The sequence below is a fragment of the Maniola hyperantus genome, chromosome 13 (genome assembly GCF_902806685.2).
Source record: "Maniola hyperantus chromosome 13, iAphHyp1.2, whole genome shotgun sequence".
NCBI classification, from domain to species: domain Eukaryota; kingdom Metazoa; phylum Arthropoda; class Insecta; order Lepidoptera; family Nymphalidae; genus Maniola; species Maniola hyperantus.
Window position 1 is genome coordinate 4,546,683 of NC_048548.1, and position 17,564 is coordinate 4,564,246.

A 17,564-nucleotide genomic window follows, 5' to 3' on the forward strand; every position below is an offset into this window, starting at 1 on the left:
TACGGTAACGTTTACGGGGCTTCTTAGTTGCAATTTTGGCCACGCGCCAAAAGATCAACACTCCAAAAAGATCAACGCGACAAAATAGCCTTGTCCCACTATATAATTTTTGAACCACAGAATACATTTTGAACTTTTAGAGTTGGCAGCACACGCTAATGTCAGATGTCAACGGGCCTTCATGATTAACTGTCACTTTTGTCGGTGACTGTCACAGCTGTTTGCTAATTTTCGCAATCTACCAGCTACCTATTTCTTGAATTTATAAATAAAAGAAGTAATTATTATGGCTAAAAAGTAAGATTTTTAAGATAAAATACACCTTGAGTACAAACTGAACTGATTCTGTAACCGAGATTGAGTAGGCAACTCAAACACATTGGAAATGGGTTTATAAACGATGTTTTAGGTTATATCATTCGAATTATTATTTAAGCTAAAACCGAAATTATTGTGTAAAACAATGACTATTTTTAAAAAGTTACTACCATTACCGAAAGTATATTTGCGATGGACAAGCAGAAGGTATGCAAGTAGCAGAAATGTATTAAAACTCAGTGAAAGAGGAATGTATCAGGATTTGTTTCCAAATACCGCGGCGTAAGTACTTTACAGTTTACACACTTATAAATAAATCACTGTTTCTCTCTGTGAATAAGTATGTTCTTCTGTGTTCTTTTATGTAAATAAGTTATAACTAGCAGATACTCGCGACTTACGTGGAATTATGTTTTGAAAACCCATGGGCACTAATATTTTCTAGAATATTAGATTATGATCTTGTGCTCTCATACTGAATAGTAAGCATTATCTTTGATTTTGTGTCTCAAGGATGCAAGTTATCTCTGTATCAAATTTAGTGGTCCTTTTATTTTATTTTTAAAAAGCCAAATCCAAATAAATTACACAAATAAACTTATTTAACTAACATAGTTAGCCTTATCTAATTACTATATAAATCATGACCGCGTGGAATGGTGCCAAGAATACTGGCTGCATTTCCGCGCTGGACAGCCAGGCTGATCCGTTGCGCAAAAAATGAGCCAGCCCTTCTGTCACCAGGTGAGGCTATTAATCGCGGTGAAATGTCTCGTAAATTTTTTTTAGCACTAAGACTCCATGGCCCCAGGGTCTCCATGGCAAATGGCACAAAAATGTAACTCTCTATAAGAGAGGCATACTTGCGCCGCTTGCCGTTTTCAGCTGTTTAGTGGTTGAACTGAAAAAGCAACAAATACAATGCAAAGCAATAAATAGATTAACATACAGTTACACTTTTGCACTTATTAGATGGTTTTTATTTTAACCTAAAAATAGACATAATAATCACTTTTTGTCAGTTTAATTTAACAAATTGGGTACAATGCCTCGCTGCGGTGGTCTCGATGAGGTTTTAGATTTAATTTAATTTATTTTAGTTTTAATTTAATGTTGTTTTTTTTAGATTTAAGTTTTTTAAATTTGTTAATGAAAATGAAATAAAATTAATGAAAAGAATAAAATAACAAATTTAACAAATCAATTCTTTCGTAATTATTATTTCAACAATTTACTTTACTACCTAATTATTATTATTTTCAATATTTTCTGCTCTCTGTTTTAGCAATGAAATAATAAATCTATTGAACAAATCTCCGCAATGTGTGTATGCAGGATTTGACCCTACAGCTGACAGTTTGCACGTAGGGAACCTATTAGTCATAATTAATCTTTTACATTGGCAGCGAGGTGGACACAATGTCATAGCTTTGGTAAGAAATAATCAACAAAGTTGTAGTCAGTAGTTCTAATAAAAGTGCTACCAAACCCTTAAAAATTAAATAATTATGCAAAATTAAATATTATTTTGTAACTCAAACTATAAATAAACACTAATACCTTAGGTAGGTACTTGATATATGTACAAGTCGTCTGGGAGAGATAGCTATTTAACCATAAGACCACCTCATTGTATGTATAGGTTTCCTTATATTTTCTGCTGCATTAGTAATAGATAGGTTTAATTATGTATAGCAATATTTTAGATGTAAATAAATAAGTGATTGGTATATATTTTCAGTTAGGAGGTGCCACAGGGTATATTGGTGATCCCAGTGGAAAAAGCACAGAAAGAACAGCTTTGCCTCAGGATGTATTAAAAAATAATATAAATTGCATAAAAAGTAATCTTGAGCAAGTATTTGAGAATCACAAAAAGTATATTTGGTCAGAAGATGGAAACAAACTCAAACCAATAAAGTATGTATCACCATAATGTAATCATACAAGATATATGTACAGTGCAGCAAAGCTATCTTGAGAATCTGAACTAACATTGCAGTCTAGTGTCCCCTTTGTTCTCGTTTGAATAGTCTAAGCCTATATACTCCCCATAGTTATATACATTTTGTTGGTAAGACAACCTTGTTGCCAGTGGTGTGCACAGAGTTTGAAGCCAGGGTAAGCATTAGTAAGATAGGCCTTAGATACACCTTATAGAGACCTGCTGAATGGCAGGTCATAAAGAAAAATGAGCACTGGTCATTTCAACTAGGGTAAGCAGTACTTTTATGCCTCTATGAATTGCACGCCACTGCTTGTTGCACCACCACTGGTATCCTAGTGAGATAGTGCCCTCATCTGCACTGCACTGCTAGGCAAGATTCTTATAGGAGAGTGAGATATAGTGTTTCCACTGTCTTATTGTGGATTTGCAAGTTACAGAAACCTCAAAAAACCTACTGAAATATAACTATTTTAACTTTTAGAAAGCACTGATTGTGTAAAATACAAATAGATAATTTTCTTCTTTTCAGGATTGTAAATAATGAGACATGGTACAGGGAAATAGATTCAATAAAGTTTGTCAGTGAAATTGGAAGGAATTTCAGAATGGGCACAATGTTATTAAAGCAGACTGTACAAAATAGAATCAATTCCGACCTTGGCATGAGTTTTACAGAGTTTGCTTACCAAATATTCCAATCTTACGACTGGCTGCATTTGTTGAAAGAACACGATTGCAGGTTTCAGGTAACAAACGAAAATATTTTATTGGGTTGAAATTTCTAGATATACTTTTTATAGAAGATTTTTTCCAGATAGGTGGAAGTGATCAAATGGGTAACATAAGCGCTGGGCACGATCTTATTAGTAAGACTGCAAAACAAAATGTGTATGGTAAGTCATTTTTATAGCATGCTTCTAATTACATACAATATCCAACAATGCATACCTTTATAAAAGTCTGAGCACATAACAGACTCTACTCACAGACTACTACAAGCATGGAAATGTGACTTTTGTGCTTTTGAAAATTCCCGCGTTTTTGGTGATTAATCAAAATCATTTTTTTGCAATTACAGTATGCGGCCCAAAGTAATGTACATCGACCTTTAGAAGGATATAGCAAATTTGTAGAGCACTGTCTCTGTCGTTAAGACCGACAAAACGTTATATAGGTATGAGTGACAGAGACAACGCTCTACCAAGCCGAAATGTCATCCTAAAGGCTGATGTACATGTGTACTGTAACAGGTTTTTAGATACAGGACTAAAATAAAGTCATCTTTTTAGGTCTAACTTTACCATTAGTGACAACAGAAGAAGGCGACAAGCTTGGTAAATCAGCAGGAAACGCGATATGGCTAGATGGCAAGAAAACAAGTCCATACAGTTTGTACCAATATTTCATCAGGACAAAAGATGCAGATGTAGAGAAATTGTTGAAGTTGTTCACATTCTATAGTTTAGGAGAAATCAAGGATATAATGTACAAACATAAACAGCACCCAGAGCAGAGGTACCCGCAGCAGTGTTTGGCTGAACAGCTCACCACTGTTGTTCATGGAGGTAAGTTGTTTAGACTTTGCTCAGCTGTGGATCGTCCATCGGGCGCCGTTTCCTCCCATGTATAACTTGATATTTTCAAGGAAAGAGTGAATTCTTCTCATTAAGTATGATTGTTGTCAGACGCAAGCCTATCACTACCCATATTATAAATGCGAAAGTGTGTTTGTTTGTTGGTGTGTTCTTTAATCACATCGCATCATTATTTAGTATTAGTAGTTTTAGACCTGGAGAGTGACATAGGCTACTTTTTATCCCAGAAAATCAATGAGTTCCCACGGATTTTTTAAAAACCTAAATACACGCGGACGAAGTCGCAGGCATCAGCTATTAACACAATAAATAATTTTAATAATCGTATATGTACTCATTCCTAAGAATTTCGTTTAAATTTTATAATTTCCAACTTTCATTTCAAATTTTTCAATCTTTTTTGGAATTTCTTTCTTTCAGAAGATGGTCTATCAATGGCGAGAAAAACCACTGAAGCTATTTACAGTAAAGATGTGAAGTCGTTAGTTTCTTTGACTCAAAAAGATATGCAGCAAGTGTTTGAAGGCGCTACTATTGTTAATCTGCTGTTATCACCAGGCATTACAGTACTGGAACTTGGATTGAAGGCCAAATGCTTCCCTACAGAAAGTGAGTAAAGAATATTTTTCAAAGCCGCCGCTCCGCGACTTCGTCCGCTTGGATTTAGGTCTTTAAAATCCAGTGGGAACTCTTTGATTTTCCAAGATAAAAAGTGGCGTAAGGATGGAGAGTAACATGCTCTGCGTCCTTTCAACTATCTGCCTGCCAAAAATCAAGTTGATTGATTGCTTAGTTAGTGTGAAGGAAGGACAAACAAACACACTTTCGCATTTATAATATTAGTATGATATAGTAATTTAGAGTGCATACAGACTATACTATTTTAAAGTGAATGCTCAATGTATTTTGGAGTAGATGCGAAATGTATGATGCAAAGGTTATGTTGGAGTAGATGATTTTTAGTGAGAGCCACAAAAAATTTATTGTGGTAATGCGAGTTTTTAAATAAATCGTCATTTCAGGTGATGCTATCAGAATAATTCAAGCAGGAGGCTTCTACATAAATCACCAAAAAATCAAGAAGATAGACGAAGTTATTACTGAATCTGCACACATACTGCCAAATCTAGTTTCACTATTACGAGTGGGTAAACGAAACTATTACATAGTGAAATGGCAAACGTAAAAACTAGTGTAAATTGTTGTAAATAAAATACTAAATAATATTTGGGTTTAATTTTATTATTACTTACAACAGAAGCTTGTATACTTGCAGTATATAATTAATAAAATGCATATCACATAAAACATCGTAAATACTACATAACATACATTAGCCTAGTTAATATTTACTGAAACAGCGTGGCTGATACGAGTTACGACTTATGGGCCGAGCACACTTGTAAAGCTGCAAACACATAACTGGGTTCAGCGTGGCGATTCCCTAACTCAGGGTTCAATGATGAATGATAGCCACTGACCACATTTGACATTTCTAATCCATCGAAGGTTTTCTATGAAATACCATTTTAATATCACTCAGTGAACCAACTATGTAGAACCAACCAGAACCAACTATGTAGAACCAACCAATGTGAAATGAGCTCGGTGACTACCAATCATCGTTAGACACCGAGTTAGCGAATCAGCATCCTGGTGTGAGGCAAAACGGACTAAATTGTGTTGTTTTGTGGTAGCACTACAAGTCATCAGAATTTAGCGCGACGATCGATCAAGCAGACTGCGCCTCGAGCGTTATTGCTCCGTGACATATTAGGCTCCCAGCGCATTAGGCGACCAATGGCCGCAGCGACCAGTTTTAAACGCCCGCTGCACTATAATAATGCGCGCACTCAAAACTAACTATCTTCCAAATGCACGTTAGGCCTTAGGCCGGGATTACACTTAAATTTTTCAACTTCCGTAAGTTGTAAGCTATATGCTTAATACTACTACCTACTTAATAAACTGCTAAATAGGTATTTTTACATTAGTAAATTTTTTCGTAAGTTAATAACGTAAGCTACTTACGTGAGTAAAACTTGGCTTTAGTCTTTACATAAATTGGGCTGTTTTCATTAAAACAATTCCGTCTGTCGCGTCACGATATATCAGTAAACAGTAATGTGTTTGCGTCTTCACACGCCACCCTATGCGTGTTATGTGAGTTCTTGATATAACTCGTGAAACGAATCGAAAATAGCGGCATTAATCATTCTCTCTCACTTACACGTTAAACTATATTAGTGTGTGAGTGATAGGGAATGATTAGCTACGCCATTTTCGATTGATCGGCGTCACGAGTTCGTAGCATATTTCTGGTCACACGCGTGGCGTATTACAAGTATGTTTCCGGCATAATGCACTGTCAATTCGTCAATATTAAAAAATATGGCTACTAGTTAAACGTTTGTGCACTCCCCGGCCGCCGCGGCCGAGGCGCCGAATCTCCTAATATCACAAGGATTTACTGCAACATATTACATCTAAATTGTACAAAACTTTATAAAGCACGAAGTATAATCGATCGCATAAAAAGCTAAATTGACTCAATCTGATATGTCCGTATGGAATAATGGTTAGAAAAAAATAGCACTTGCGACGATGTTTCATTATGATTCACCGATTTGTAAAACTACAATATAATAATTATGATAATAAAAGTTATCATTTTACAAAAATAAATAGGATATCTGCAAAAAAATAGAATAATTATACAATTATATAGTAATGTACTTACTTATATTGTGAAAACTTTAGAAGCGATCTATTTAGAATATCTAGCGTACATTAAATAGAGGGCATCAGTCTTGCTCCATCTCTACACGGTCCGAGCGATCGTAGCGGAAGAGGAATATTATGTTTCTAATACTCTGTTTTACCACGCCTTCAAGGGAAACGCCTCAGAGCGTTCTCACACGATCCAAAATCATGATGTTTAGCATACGTTATAGTCGCATAGTCCCTGGGCACGCAAAACATATGACGCGTGTCTGCTTATACATAATATTGCATGCGGTTTTGATACATTCGACGAGTACGACCGACGACGTATCGAATAGTTTGGACTTGCTATCACGGTGAGCAATGGATGCGGGAATCTGTACTACGGACTCCTGTAATACTATAAGGCGGTTTGGACTAGAGGTCGGTGCTCTCGTGCGCGGGCGCCACGGGCGGCGGCGGGGCCGGCACGAGGGGGCGCGGCGGCCGCGCCGGCTGCGGCCGCGGGGACTTGGGCCCGCCCTCCGTTATATTGCCCTCCGATTGTGACAGTTGTCTGCTCGCGTTGGTCAAGCTCTTCGGCTCCTCCAACTCCACGTCCTTGCCTCCCGAACTATGCGTCCGCTGCACTGTACTTCGAGAGCTGTCGTCTTCGGTCGCCCCGCCTACTTGTATGACAGTCGGATGCTGCTTGTCCACCGTATAGATGTGAGTGCGCTCGAGGACTGTGGGGGTAATCTCTGTGTTGTCTGTGAGGGAGCTCCGCTGCCCGCGGAAGCTCTGCGGGCGGAGCGTGGCGGGGCGCTCGGGTACGGCCGGTTTGTGCCTCAGCTGCACCTCGTTTTCGGCCTCGACGGGCGCAGGCAATATAGTACGAGGCGCGGCGACGGGGCGAGGCGGCGGTTGATTCGAAGGCTTCGGCATTTGAACTCTCGCACATTTGTCCGAAGACTTCTCGGAGCCCAGCGAGGCCGGCCCGCTGTTCACGTCGCCCACTCTCATCCTGGTCACCACTCCGGATTGAGCGGTTACATTTTTGACGACGAGCGTGGACTCCTTGTCGTTCCTATTCTCCATTGCCTTCAAACTGTCAAATTTATCCTTTTCGAACTCTAAACTCTGTCTGCGGATATCCGCGAGATTTTCACGGCTGCCGCCTCGCGCGGCTTCCTCCTTATTCGCTTTTCGATACGTGGACCGGTTGATAGTCTGCACACCAGATATGATTTTCCCGGAACTCTCGGAGATGACCGGTCGCGGAGGTTTCGCCGGCTTCTCCGCGTCCTTGGTCGAATTCTGTTGCTCTTTGGGCGCCTCTGTGGCTTGCGTTTGGGCCTCCACCTTTTTGTGCTTGTCGGGCGTGAAGTTGGGCGGCACCGGCGCCAAGGGTTTTTTCTTTATGCGCATGACGGGTTTGGGACTACCGTGAGGGGGACTAGATTGGTCGGACAGTGAGCTATTAGACTGAGTTTTCTTCATGTCGTTGTCTAGTAGTATGAGGCTAGTGTCGTGGCTGTTGCTACGCGAGTGTCGGCCGGGCGCCTCGGACAGCCTGTGCGCCTGGTGGTTGTAGGTGAGTAGGGACTTGCTCATGCCGTGGTCGCCGTTGGGCTGGTCGTGTGCCAGCGCCGCCGTCTGCGGGAAGCCCTGCGCGAAGGTGGGCGTGAACCCGTACTCGCACTGGTCGGGCAGCAAATCTTCTTTGGTGAAGGAGATGAAGAAGTTGAGATCGTCCTTGAAGAACCAGTGCGCGTGCTTGATGAGCAGCTCCACGGCGCAGTTGACGGCGGTGGTGATGTTCATGTCGAAGGTGCTCTCGTCGGGCGCCCACAGCAGGTTGGGCGCGATCACGATGGCGAGGTTAGAGGGTGTCATTTTGTTTGTGCTTTGATTTTGCGTCAAGGCAGCCAAAAATTTAATTAAATATCTAAGATTTTGGAAGTTGGCGTCGGGCAGGAGGTGGATGGCCTCCCAGAGAGCGTTGAGTCGGGCTTGCTCCGAGGGCTGCTTTGAGGCTAGGATGAAGTTCTCGTACAGACGAAACGTCAGCAGAGGCTCGGGCAGTTCTCGAAGGTATGACTTTAGTACGGACGCTACGACGTGCATGTCTTTGTAGTCCGGAGAGAGGGGAACACTGAAGAGGCCCGCGTCTAAGGATAGCTTCATTCGCCGCACCTTTGATGTACCTGAGGAGGAAAGTTTAGTATTAATATGTTCCAGTTATCACATCGTCCACTCAATTGACACACATTTTAAATAAACTATTTGATCCTGATACAGAGAGTTACCGCCCGTTTACACTGTCACATCCGATTCTTAGAGGGAACTGATTTTTATAAAATCCAATTTAGTGGCAACGGTATTCCAATGCATGGGTTCACACTAGTATACGAATGTAGGATTCGGCAATAACAAGAACCGGTAGGTTGGTCGGATGGCGGCCGCGGGCGGGGAGACCTTTGGCACCAACCACGACGGACGCCACACTATCCGGTTTCGTAGGATCCGATAACAAGTAGATCCGACAAAACTTGACGCTGTGTGAACAGGGGGTTACTTGTATGAGAGACACTGACCACCCGCGATCCTGAAGAGTCCCTCCTCGTTGAGCGCCAGCTCGTGCAGCGTGCACACGCACAGCTCGACGGGGAAGGCGATGGTGCGCGCCGTCACGCGCAGGTGCTCCTCCAGCGGGTAGCCGAATACGGGCTTCACCGAGCTGTCGTCTGCAACAATATGTCATATATTTTATTTATTTAAACATCGTTTAATGAGAGAGATTTATCGTTTACAAAGAGTAAAAATACAGGGTACACTTAAAAACAAAGGGCGACCTTGTCACTACAGTGATCTCTTCCAAGCAACCCATACTTATTACATTACATTAGATGATGCCCGCGACTTCGTCCGTTTTGCCGCACGTTTTTTAATTCCCGTAGGAACTCTCTAATTTATCGGGATAAAAGTAGCCTATGTCCTTTCCCGGGATGTAAGCTAACTCTGTACTAAACATCAAAATCAGTTAATCTGTTGGGCCGTGAAAAGCTAGCAGACAGACACACTTTCGTATTTGTTGTTGAATAATGTTTGTTTAGTTAGGTATGTGTTACCATTAACGACCAAGATAATTAAACGTGATGTCGCATGTCCGATAACCGATCCAAATAGCTTTCGGTGACCCTAGTAACATTGATTAGTAACATTTCTAAGCTGTAGACTAAATGTATATAATATACTAAAGCATATAGAATACGGATATCTACTTTTAAATAATATGTATTTTGTAATTACCTGTATGAATGATTTTGTCATTATTTAGTTGTTGGATAATCTCAAGAATCGAAATTCTTGTTGTTCAATTTCTTGTTGTTTGGTTACCGATTGACTTATTAAAATTACAATTTGAAGTGCTGAATGTATGAACTGGCAAGAAGGATTTTAAAAAAATCACGTTTTTGAAAACAATATATTATTACATATTGTAATGTAGATACCTACATCTACATACATAAAAGAGTCAGTCAGAAAAGCAGGCGAATTATTGGGTAGTTTAAGATGAGTTCAGGTAGGTATTGTAATGTAGGTACATAGCATGATTAATTTGAAGTTTTTATTTCATATATATCAACCCAATTGCACCACGACCCCATGCAATTAGGTTGACATATCGATAAATAAAAACTTCAAATTAGTCGTGGTATGTACCCGTTATCTACATTAAAATATGGCGTTAAACCACAAAATAAGCTTCACATTAATACATTTTGCGGAGGGATCTGGGAGCCCACCACATTATTATCCCATGGAAATTCCTACCATTGTAATTTGCATGAAATAATAATAATGAAAAGAGGAAGCAGATACGACCCTCATCAGCAATGAGTAATATGATGCAGAGAGAGATCAGGTTTATATATTTTTCTAATCCTAATTCTATAATTTTTTTACTGTCCACATCTTAATATATAAAAGGAAAAGGCGACTGTCTGACTGACTGATCTATCAACGCACAGTTCAAACTAGTGGACAGATCGGGCTGAAATTTGGCATGCAGATAGCTATTATGACAAAGGCGTCCGCCAAGAAAGGATTTTTGAAAATTCAACCCATAAGGGGTTTGAAATATGTGTAATCCACGCGAACGAAGTCGCGAGCATAAGCTAGTTATTATATAAACGACATTTATCATCTTTTTATTTGAAACTTATAAAGACAATAAATCGGACAGACCACCTTTAAAAATACCAATTTATAGGTTTAGACCTCTGTAAATTTATTTAGAACGTCTACTATACACAAAGTCAATTAATCAGAAAGTTTCATACACAAGTACGAAGCTTAATGAAATCAAGTGATACAAATTACAGCGGACATCTAGATTATTGCAGCATCTTGATTAAAGCTCACATGTAACTGTCTCTAATGAGATGAATTAATGAGAAAGCCACACGCCGTCGGTTGAATCTCAATTATGGAAGTGTGTTGGGCAGGAATTTATTGTGCGTGTGCTTTGACATTCTCATCAATTTGGGTAAGTACTGACTGTAGTTACCACCTACAATGGAATAATATAACGTTCTGGCCCAGAATGCCTTACAGAAAAAATATTTTAATACTCCAGGTAGGAATAGCTCATCTTTATAAATCCACTAGCTGATGCCCGCGACTTCGTCCGCATGGAATTAGGGTTTTTAAAAATCCTGTGGAGACTGTTTGATTTCCGGGATAAAAAGTAGCCTATGTCACTCTCCAGGTCTTTATCTGTACCCAAGCAAAAACTCCCGTCAATCCGTTACAACGTTGCGACGTGATTGAAGGACAAACCAACAAACAAACACACTTTCGCATTTATAATAAGGGTACTGATCTCCATATCAATAAATGCGAAAGTCTGTTTGTTTGTCGGTTTATTGGTTTGTCTCTCAATCACGTCGCAACAGAGCAACGGATCGACGTGAGTTTTTGCATGGATACTTGTTATCCCGGAAAATCAAACAGTTCCCACGGGATTTGACAACCTCAGCGACAATGCACGCACTTGCCCGCCATCGCTCTCGGATACAGAAAAACAAACCTAAAAACAACAAAATTACTCACTTATAAACCTTTCTAGCTCAGGGACGGTGTCTTGCAAGGAATGCAGCGCAGATTCATGATACGCCCGTTGCAACTTCACGTACTGAAGCAACGTATGCGCCAACTGCGCTTCCTTAGCGACGAGCGCGTACATGTCCGCCGCGAGAGCGTCCCGCGCCGCTTCCACCTTGTTACCGGCTTCCTCTAGTTCCTCTTTTGCCGCGCTATACTTGGTTGGGTTTTCCTCTTTTTGACGCTCTAAATTCTGTAAAAAGAAATTCCCCTTTTCTCATATATCAAGTTGGGTATCATAGGATAGGGCTTCACCTGTGCATTCTAAACCCGATTTTTATTTATTTTTATGCATCATAGTTTTTGAATTATCGTGCAAGATGTTGAAAAAATACGACTGTACTACGGAACACTCGGTGCGCGAGCCTGACTCGCACTTGGCCAGTTTTTTTTCAAAGGGATACCATAATCTTGTAAGGAGTATGATATATCAAACTTCCATGAATTTAGATAATCTAAATCTAAATATATAAAAGGTAAAGGTGACTGATTGACTGATCTATCAACGCACAGCTCAAACTACTGGACGGATCGCGCTAAAATTTGGCACGCAGATAGCTATTATGACGTAGGCAACCGCTAAGAAAGGATTTTTGAAAATTCAACCCCTAAAAGGGTCAAATAGGGGTTTGAAATTTGTATAGTCCACGCGGATGAAGTCGCGAGCATAAGCTAGTATATAAAATGAAAAGGTGACTGACTGACTGATCGATCAACATACAGGCCAAACTACTGAACGGATCGGGCTGAAATTTGGCATGCAGATAGCTATTATGACGTAGGCATCTGCTAAGAAAGGATTTTTAAAAATTCAACCTCTAAGGGGGTGAAATAGGCGTTTGAAGTTTGTGTAGTGTAGTCCATGTAGATAAAGTCGCGAGCAGAAACTAGTTTCTAATAAGATTGTTATGACAATTATTAAACCTAAGATAAACATTAATTATAAAATAATTATTGAAAGACATTAGACAACACAGATTATAACAATGTACCGTACCTATTGTTAAATACTAACATTCATATTATCTATTGTTATTCTTTATTAATCACATAGTAATTTTAGTAATTACCTACCTACTGAATTTGTTTACATGATTTTATTATGCAAATAAATAAAGTACTTAAATATTCATTGATTCATTGAATATGTAAGTATGTACTTAATAAGTATTTGGATTAGATAATTTCTTTTTGAATTGTTTGTTTATTGTTTTCATTGATTATGTAATATTTGTACTCATTGTAGTACTTATTGAAGAGATATGGTTAGATTTTATTTAACAGATATGTTTTGGAGTTGTGGTCATAGAATGTTGAGATAAGTAGCCATACTATCAGTCATGTTGTCACTGTAAAACCTTTATATTTTTGAGCAACATTTTAGTAAACAAACAAAGCCAAGGGCATTGCTTATATATCTTGATTAGATATAAGTATGTAAGCAATGCATAAATATAAGTATAAAAGAAAAATAGCAACCACAGAGTATATGGCTGGTTCTTCTAGGTAGGAAATGCATTCCAAATCAGTCGTAAATTCAGTGATGGTTCAAAAGCACTTACAAATTAAATAATCACTCCCGAAATTAACTATAAGGATATGGGAAATATCCAGATTGCTTACTTTTTAGGATTGTTGTGCCAAATTGGTAAAAAAGGAAACTTATAGGGCAAATAAGTCTGTCCGTCAGTCCATCTGTCACATTATTTCAGTAACAACTTATTTGAATTAGAACTCAAAATAGGTATTGTAAATTGATTTATAAATAAATGTCCTTATTTCCCTTTTTGATGTATCATTATTTACAATAACAAATTCTATAATGTAATCATTTATTTATCTAACATTACTAATGGATTTTTCAATTTCATTACTTTCTAGTAATTTCTTAAGTAATTCAAGGCAGGTACTAGCTAGTAAAAGCTATGATATCCTAGTGGTTAGGACGTCCGTCTTCTAATCGGAGGTCAGGGTTTCGATCTCGGGCACGCACCTTAACTTTTCGGAGTTATGTGCATTTTAAGTAATTAAATATCACTTGCTTTAATGATCAAGGAAAACATCGTGAGGAAACCTGACTATGGATGGTAGGTATATGGTGGTAGACTATGGCCAAAACCCTTCTCACTCTGAGAAGAGACTCATGAGTGAGCTGGTGATGGGTTGATCATGATGACTAGGTAGCAATTTTTTAATAGGTACAAATGAATGATGTATTCATATCCCTACCATTTTTATAAATGTCTTATAATTGTTTAGTGTGTCTGTTTGCTAGCTTTTCACATCCCATCTATTTAACCGATTTTGATGGACACAGAGTTAACTTATATCCCAGGGTCTAACACTTTTTATCGCAGAAATTAAAAAAAATCACCCAGAATCTATAAAAAATCTAAATCCACACGGACAAAGTCACATGCTTTATTTAGCATAAAAATCTGACCACCCATTCTTTCATTGGCAAACTACATTTTTAAAACTTGCTAAAATAATTTTTTCAACATAATTTTATACAAATTATTTATCACAACCACAAAGCATTCTTATCAATCTCAGCTTCTTCAGTATCAGTATCTTTCAGGAAAAATATTTTAATCATATTTTACCCTTTTATACCAAAATTGTAATTTACAATTATTATTTTGGTATAAAAGTTTTTCAACATTATAATTAAGTAGTCAATTCCAATTTTCAATATTAAAAAATCTATGCATGCCCATAAATTTAGATACAAAAATGTTTTATACAAAACATCCTTTCTGCATTTATTAATATCATAGGCCATTATCAACTGATAGTGACTCAGTGGAAACCGTTGTTATGTCCAATATCAAGAGATAAATGTACTGTGATGTATGTATTGTGTGTAGGTACATAAGTCAGTTTCTATATTTTAATTTTAAAGACTTTTGTTAAACTTACTAGTTGAAAACTTAAGACTTATCTGTCTAAATTTGTATGCTGTAGCCACCTATATATTGAATAATATAATAACTTAGCACCTAGGGTCTGTAATGTAAGTATGATTCTGTTGGTGGTTCAATCCATACTATCCATACTCCATACATATTTGAGTCTGTATCCCTAACATTTTTTGGGATAAAAACTACTTTATATGATAACCCGGAGTATGTATATAATTCGTACAGTAGCTTTAAATAGACAGAAAGACAAAAAATCCAAAAAAAATGTTTTGGGGTTTATATTGATAATGGCACCGATTCTGTTGTCTTTCTCTAAACTAAATTTAGAGTATCTGCATCCTTTTCTTTTTAACAATGCTAAAAAGGGACAGAACATGAACTTTACATTTAAAGACTCTAAATTTTAGTGCACACTACAAATTTAAACAGTAGGCTCGCAACTGTGCGCTAAAATCACAGGTTATACATCTAAAAATAAAATTTAAAACTGTCAAACTGTGTCTGTCCTTTTCATATTACATTAGTAAGAAGAGTATGCGAATACTCTAAAATTAGGTTGTGCTCAGAATCAGTAGCAATGTTTCCTTGAATTAAAATTTTAAAAATATATTTAGTTTAGAGAAATCGTCCAGTTACAGTTTTATTATAAGTATAGATTATAACATCCTTCTCTTTTGCAATTAAGTACCCTTTTAGACAGTGTACACATTATACTTTTTGTAAATATTTATTTTTGTGGTAGATTATTAACCAAATAAACTGTCTAATATTTCTCAATACTTGAAGGGGTGTGGCAAAACCAATACTCACATTATATCGACTAGCTGCAGACTCTTTCTCATTTATAAGTCTAGTGAGGTGTTTTTTGGCTTTCATTATAGCTGGGAGCTCATGATAGCTTATTGCTGCAAGCGGAGCGCAAACTAGCTGTTCCACTTTCAGTTCGTGTTCTGCTATTTCATTTGCAAGAAACTTTTCTGTTTTACCTAAAAAATACAATTTATTAAGAGCTAAATTATAAATACAATAATAATATGTAAATAGTACAAACAATTAAGTAGTATTTCAACAATTACATAGTTTACAATTAATAATAAAATAGTGACATAATTACTTCTTACTAAAGATTAACTCCAAAACTACAAACTTTTCACTTTGTGTTTTAACACAAAACTTACATATAATTTGGCTAAACCTAAACATAACTTTTTACTTTTTTAGTGAAGTAGGCAGATATACAGTATGTTATTTTCTATGACATCCCCTAAGTTAGTACTTAATAAAATATTATATTAATAACTCCCAAATAAAATTTATTATTTTACTCACCACATTCATGTAAAATGTATTTTAAAATGCTATCATCATCATCATAGTTACTGGCTTCACACATAGACAGTCCTAGGAGATATTCTGGCAGTTTTTTTAATCTCTTCTCCCTTGCTGCTGGGTCCTGACCTTGGGTATTGCCTGCAGGTGTCGCTAGTTTTTTACTGATAAGACTCAAAGCATTTTTTAGCTGTTCAACTTTCCTGTCCGCTGTTTGTAGTTCATCAGTCAAAGGTTCACCCTTGCCAGACCTAGTTATAAGAGAAATTGTGCTTGTAAAATGTTTATACATAATCATTTAGGATATTAAACAATAAAATAATCGAATAAATGTGTCGTAAATTTTTAACTAAAAAGAAAATTTTGTACTGAATTTACTTTCCTCCAAGCTTGTCTGCAGTTTATCTGAATGATACCGCAGTCAAATCTACCTACACTATTCACAAAGAAGTCGAAATCTTATCTCATCTTTGATACATTGATAGTACAAGTAGTATAAATACCTTGAGAAGGTTTGGTCGGCGAGTTGTTTCACCCTGTAGAACTGCTTCTTCATTTTGTCAAATAAGTTTCTATTAATTTACTAACGTTACAAGGTCATTGGACTTGGTCAATAACAATAAAACGATCAAGATATCTCGCCGAAAAGAACGTAACGAAACTAATGTCAGCACGTCAATGAGATCATCTTCGCGTCGTGAACGATAGAAACACCACCGAGCGCCATACACAATAACTTTCCATTAAGGCACTACATTTCAAATTTCACTCTGATTAAAAGTTTAATCATCAAATTAGAATATTCCTAATTTTATTCTAAACTTCGACACGAATCGCAATAAATCAGAAAAATAAAATAACACAGATACACAAGCATACAAAATCACAAATACAAAGCAATTTTTGATTTTTTAAATAGTTGAGCTGAAAACAGTATTGCCAGATTAATTTCAAAAATTAACAGTAGAAACGGGTAACATTGATATAATTGGGGTTTTTATTTAAATTATTACCTACTAGAATTATAAATTAGGGACTAGAGATAGATACTATTACGCTAGTACCACAGTTTTACGATCTATTAGTTGCGCACCGAATGTACTTGTAGATAGCAACGCTGGGGGGCCTTGCGCATCCAGACTTGCATGGTTTGGAGCCTCAGGTGCTTGGAGCCAATGATATTAGAAGAAAAAGAGGTAGATAGGTTACTTATATCAAATTCGATGTTTATTAATGGCACGCTGCGTCAGCGCCGAAAGACTCAACACACATAAACGCATAGATAGTATTTTAACCTCACACAACAGAGAGTAAAGGACGGTGAACTAATAACCTATGTAATAACCTCAGCTTCAGTTGCGCACGAAAAAGAGACGGTTATATTTTGCACTACCTCGTCCTGCACAGAAGAGTGGAAGAAGGACGGATATATGCCTAATAATGCGAGCGTAAAAGAGACGGGACGAGACGGTAAACTAGAAACTCCAAAGAAAAAAAAAACAGTAAAGTCTTTTCGGCTAATGCCGATTTATGCCTACACTGTAGTTGTATAGTAAAATAAAAACCTTATACTGTGGT

General features: G+C 37.5%; 2 protein-coding genes across 2 annotated transcripts; one reads left to right on the plus strand and one right to left on the minus strand.

Annotated features, from left to right (window-relative positions):
- The first annotated feature begins 204 nt into the window (after positions 1 to 204).
- TyrRS-m (Tyrosine--tRNA ligase, mitochondrial) lies at positions 205 to 5,087 on the plus strand. The gene is made up of 8 exons (XM_034974413.2): positions 205 to 600; positions 1,604 to 1,751; positions 2,060 to 2,238; positions 2,796 to 3,012; positions 3,081 to 3,159; positions 3,556 to 3,831; positions 4,282 to 4,470; positions 4,884 to 5,087. Exons 1-8 carry the CDS (start codon positions 464 to 466, stop codon positions 5,045 to 5,047), a joined length of 1,389 nt encoding a protein of 462 aa, XP_034830304.1. The 5' UTR covers positions 205 to 463; the 3' UTR covers positions 5,048 to 5,087.
- Positions 5,083 to 16,883, minus strand: LOC117987400 (rho GTPase-activating protein 44-like). The gene is made up of 6 exons (XM_034974408.2): positions 16,490 to 16,883; positions 15,987 to 16,237; positions 15,468 to 15,643; positions 11,683 to 11,926; positions 9,162 to 9,311; positions 5,083 to 8,771 (listed from the first exon to the last, which is right to left on the minus strand). The coding sequence occupies exons 1-6, from the start codon at positions 16,540 to 16,542 to the stop codon at positions 7,003 to 7,005; spliced, it is 2,643 nt and encodes an 880-aa protein (XP_034830299.1). The 5' UTR covers positions 16,543 to 16,883; the 3' UTR covers positions 5,083 to 7,002.
- Positions 16,884 to 17,564: the final 681 nt, after the last annotated feature.

Bases quoted from the DNA above. Each gene is read 5' to 3' on its own strand.
- TyrRS-m (XM_034974413.2), top strand. From the start codon at position 464: ATGACTATTTTTAAAAAGTTACTACCATTACCGAAAGTATATTTGCGA. The intron at 3,013-3,080 runs GTAACAAACGAA...GATTTTTTCCAG, and splicing joins AACACGATTGCAGGTTTCAG to ATAGGTGGAAGTGATCAAAT. The intron at 4,471-4,883 runs GTGAGTAAAGAA...TCGTCATTTCAG, and splicing joins CAAATGCTTCCCTACAGAAA to GTGATGCTATCAGAATAATT.
- LOC117987400 (XM_034974408.2), bottom strand. From the start codon at position 16,542: ATGAAGAAGCAGTTCTACAGGGTGAAACAACTCGCCGACCAAACCTTC. The intron at 15,644-15,986 runs GTGAGTAAAATA...TGTATTTTTTAG, and splicing joins ATACATTTTACATGAATGTG to GTAAAACAGAAAAGTTTCTT. The intron at 11,927-15,467 runs GTGAGTATTGGT...TTCTTTTTACAG, and splicing joins CTGCAGCTAGTCGATATAAT to AATTTAGAGCGTCAAAAAGA.